General features: G+C 37.0%; 1 protein-coding gene across 1 annotated transcript; it reads left to right on the top strand.

The window, feature by feature from the left end:
• Window positions 1-221: 221 nt before the first annotated feature.
• Window positions 222-1780, top strand: ARL4A (ADP ribosylation factor like GTPase 4A). Its single transcript, XM_065883979.1, has 2 exons — window positions 222-317; window positions 701-1780. The coding sequence occupies exon 2, from the start codon at window positions 854-856 to the stop codon at window positions 1454-1456; it is 603 nt and encodes a 200-aa protein (XP_065740051.1). The 5' UTR covers window positions 222-317; window positions 701-853; the 3' UTR covers window positions 1457-1780.
• Window positions 1781-4596: the final 2816 nt, after the last annotated feature.

Genomic DNA, 4596 nt, shown 5'->3' with positions numbered 1-4596 from the left:
TTGAGGGCAACAGGTGGTGCGTGTGGACCGAGGGAGAGCCCGGCTCCGCCGTGCTGGGAGCGGCAGTTACACTCACCAATTAGGGCGCGGGGGCGCGTGTGGTATGGACGCGCTGACGCAGGTGACCAATGGGATTTGGGCTCAGGGGTGGGCCGTGTGGAGTGGGCGTGGTCGTAGTCTGGAGCCACAGTTTCTAGTGAGGCAACCGCCGGAGCTGCGTGGAGAGCTAAGCTGAGCGGCGGTGGGGTGCTTCTCTGCCCCCTCGTAGAAAAGCCTGCCAATGCTTTCTCGTTTGGATCCAGGCTCCAATTCGGGAGGTGAGAGCATTGTATTTTGGGGTGGAGCGGTTGGCGCGCGGAGGCTAATAGTGACCTTGGGTATGCTGTTAAGCGTGTACAATTAGATCCTGAAGATCAGATTATGTGTTACAAATTTTCTGCCAAAAAAGGCACTTCTGTGGTTACTGCGACTTGGACGAATTGCTGGTGACTAGGTTGTCTCCGGTATGAGGTCTTAAAGGTCTGGGGACCCAGGGGGGTAGAGAAAAATACATATTACTACAATTTCAGTGAATGTTAAAGAATTTCAACGGCAATGATTATTCTGTCGTTTACCTTGGATCGCGTATGTTTCTTATCTCACTTGGTTTGTTTACTGAAGCAAGTTTTATTTATCAAGTTCCTCGTGTTGCTTAGTTTAGCAGGAAGAGAGAAAAGCAGTTGTAGCACATTATTTCACAAGAATAACTTACTCATTTTCCCCTTCAGTCTGGTAGCTGGATCCCCTAGGAAGAGAAGTTCTCACGCGGTAAGAAGAAAGCCTTTCAATTTGGAACACTTCCTTGCAGCTGGAAATGGGGAATGGACTGTCAGACCAGACTTCTATCCTGTCCAGCCTGCCTTCGTTTCAGTCCTTCCACATTGTCATTCTGGGTTTGGACTCTGCTGGAAAGACAACTGTGTTATACAGGCTGCAGTTCAATGAATTTGTAAATACCGTACCTACCAAAGGATTTAACACGGAAAAAATTAAGGTAACCTTGGGAAATTCTAAAACAGTCACTTTTCACTTCTGGGATGTAGGTGGTCAGGAGAAATTAAGACCACTGTGGAAGTCATATACCAGATGCACAGATGGCATTGTGTTTGTTGTGGACTCTGTTGATGTTGAAAGGATGGAAGAAGCCAAAACTGAACTTCATAAAATAACTAGGATATCAGAAAATCAAGGAGTCCCTGTGCTAATAGTTGCTAACAAACAAGACCTGAGGAACTCATTGTCTCTCTCAGAAATTGAGAAATTGTTAGCAATGGGTGAACTGAGCTCATCAACTCCCTGGCATTTGCAGCCCACCTGTGCAATCATAGGCGATGGACTGAAGGAAGGACTTGAGAAACTACATGATATGATAATTAAAAGAAGAAAAATGTTGAGGCAGCAGAAAAAGAAAAGATGAATGGTGATAACCTTTTAGATCTGTGTGGAGTAGGTTTTCTGTGGTCTGATTTTGACAAATGGAAGAGTGTCTACATCCTGGTTTGCCTGCCTGCCCTCCTGGATGCTGTTAAAGCTTTGTTTTGTTGAACAATCAGATGTCCAACTCTGTTGCCTTGTGGAAGATGAGTAAATGCAGTGCTTCTTAAAATGGCCTCTTCTGCCTACCCCACAAATCTTTGGTACTACCATTTTGGGAAGCCAAGCAAAGATAGAAAATTGACCAGAAAACAGCTGTGGAAATTTGACCTGAAGTTAGTGAAATAAAACTTTGAAGAGTGTCTGCCTAGTGTTTTTTGCTTACATCTTTTGGGGGGAAGCCTTTGCAAAGAAATTGCATGCAAGGCTTTGTATGTTATGCTAATGAATGGAAATGTTAAGGTAGATTAATATATACAGTCATACTGGTCACGTTGGTCCAACCAGTAAGGGACAAGGAGGCAGTGCTTGGCTTTTTAAGTTTGGCCGAATGAATTTTGACATTTTCTGGAATCAAATGCTGTAATGCTGTATCTTAATTCTAGACGATGTTTAAGTTGGTCTAACTTAAAATTTAAAAAGAGGTATTTGGGGCATATTCAAGTGCATGGATTAGTTTTTCTGACAAAGCATGTTTTGGTGTATAGTCTTTTACTTTCTAGAAATAGCTATGCATCTTTTTACACGGTCAGGTTTAAAACACCTTTTTGGGGATTTAGGGCTGTTTTAGAAATAGTTTGTTGTCAGAGTCACTTTCAGTTAAAGAACCTAAAATAATTTACCTAACTCTTTTACATAGTAAATTTGGGCATGTAGACTAATCGTAAATGCATATGCTTTGACAAATGTATGGATTTATGAAGAAAGCAATTGATGAATAAAGTCAAGAGGGTGTAACTACAATACATGGTCTCTAAAGTATTCCAGTTGTAAAATATTTGTTTTATTATATTTGCTGGCTGAACACAGATGTGGTTTTTCATATATTTTTGTAGTGTTTTGAGAGAAGCAGAAGCTTTATAACCAACACCTAATGCACTGTGCAGGGAAAATGTAAGAGAGGTCCTTATGTGCTCTGAGCTTTAATTTTTTGTTTACAAACTGAACAGTGTTATGCAGGCAGTCTAGTCCTGATTATAAGGTAGGAAGAAACGATACAGTACTACAGATAAGAATTACGATTATAGAAAATGAAGGGGAAAGTAGCAAAGCTATGTTTTGTGAAAATTCACTGGTACTGTTTACTTTGGAATCCAAAAAAACCCTCTAAATTAAAAGGAGGAAAAACCTTTACCTAATTCTTATCTACAGGTAAAGACTTGCTTCCTGTGATCATATATAGCAAATCAACATGATTTCTATGTGTTAAAGCCAACACCTGTTTGTTTTGAAGATAACCAAAAGAAATGCACTTTGCTAGCAGGGTTTGGTTTTGGGTTTTTTTGTTTTTTTTAAATGGAGCTTTTGGAAACTTGGTTCATGTTCACACAAGATGAAGTAGCTTCCTGTGGAGCCTTCACATGTTAAATGTACCTGCACTAGTGACAGTCATTTAGAATGTTTATATTCATGGAAATGTGGATAATAACTACCAATAAACTACTTAAGGCACTAGGAGAACAGTGTTTGGCTTTGAGTTTTAATGTATGTACTTCCACTTCTGATGAAGCTACTAATTAGTAGTTGAAAAACAACTTTTGAAAGCTGGGTTACACAGTCCTGTAGTCGTGTGACATAGGCACCAAAGGTTGTTTTCTGGGAGAACCTTTATTTTTTTAACCCTTCACTGTATGAAATCATATACAAACATGAGTAGATCCATGATGGATTAATAAAGCTTGCTGAAAGAAAAGTCTGTGAATCAATTTAGATTTTCAGCCTTCCTGTACTTTTTATGTACTCCTGTGTAAAATAGTAATGTTTTAACTATCTCTTGAGAATTTATGTGTTACCCTTATTTTGTAGCCTAAGAATTTGATAAGCAAATCCACATTATCTAAGTGTTTCATATTTAGTGAACAACAAAAAGAAAAGAGAAAATGACATGGACACTATACTAGCTTTTATTTATAAAACACATTTTCAACTAGAAAACTCATCATAAAATTTTCCAGTTTGCTAAGTTCAGGTTCTCCACCACCTATTCTAGCTGTTAATACCATAGGATAGGATATAAGGAGTCTTGAAATAAACCCTAAAGAGTTTAGACAATGCTTTTACATCTAGTTTTTTTTTATTATTATTATTAAGGTACACTTTTTCTAAAGTGTATTTCTAAAATTTTTTTATATTTGAAGTTATTTGGTTTAATGCCAAATATCAATCAAGAACAGCAACTCTAAATCCAAATTATTATCAACAAAGCAAAAATTTTTTTTAGTTAAAAAAAAATGCTTTGATACTTAAAAGAGCCTTAAATTTTACATGCCCACAGTTGTTCTAAAATAGATTATAAACATTTAGAAAAAAAATAGTTGTACACTTTAAGTAGCCAACAAAGATAGGTTCACTAAGAATCATGGAAAAATAAATAAATCATTAGAAGCCAAAAAGTGGAGTTATTAGTATAAATATATGTATGTAGACACAGAATGACTAATTTGTAGAAGGATGATGCTTTCTGAACAGAAGGAAGGGGCAGGCTTAGAATGTTTTTGTTTGTACAAGGCATTTGACACTTAAAGAATGTTTCATTAATTATTCATGTTGACCTGGAAAGAGATCTTTGGTACAGTGTTGCAAGGTTCTATTTAATACAGTTTCCTCAGTGATGTAAACAAAATGGTTTCTTCAGCTATAACAGTGACGCAAAAGAATGTTTCTTTAAACTTTTGATGATGTAACACTCAATAGTTAGCTAATAGAACTTGGAATGTTGAGTATACCATCATTTGAGGTTGGAATTTTACATTTAAGGTTTAAATTTAGCAGAACATTCTGTGATAGTGGTGATGCTTGGGCAACATTGTGAATATACTAAATGCCACTGAATTATACATCTAAAAACAACTAAAAATAGTAAATTTTATGTGTATTTTACCACAATAAAAAAATTTAGGATATTAAATATATTTCAAATAATCAGCTGAGTGAGAGCAATGTGATTCAGAGACCAGATTTAAT

This window comes from Phocoena phocoena, chromosome 9 (assembly GCF_963924675.1).
Source record: "Phocoena phocoena chromosome 9, mPhoPho1.1, whole genome shotgun sequence".
NCBI lineage: Eukaryota > Metazoa > Chordata > Mammalia > Artiodactyla > Phocoenidae > Phocoena > Phocoena phocoena.
This window is presented reverse-complemented; position numbering and strand designations above follow the sequence as displayed.

What these genes read in the sequence shown, in the direction of transcription:
- ARL4A (XM_065883979.1), top strand. Translation starts at nt 854, where the DNA reads ATGGGGAATGGACTGTCAGACCAGACTTCTATCCTGTCCAGCCTGCCT.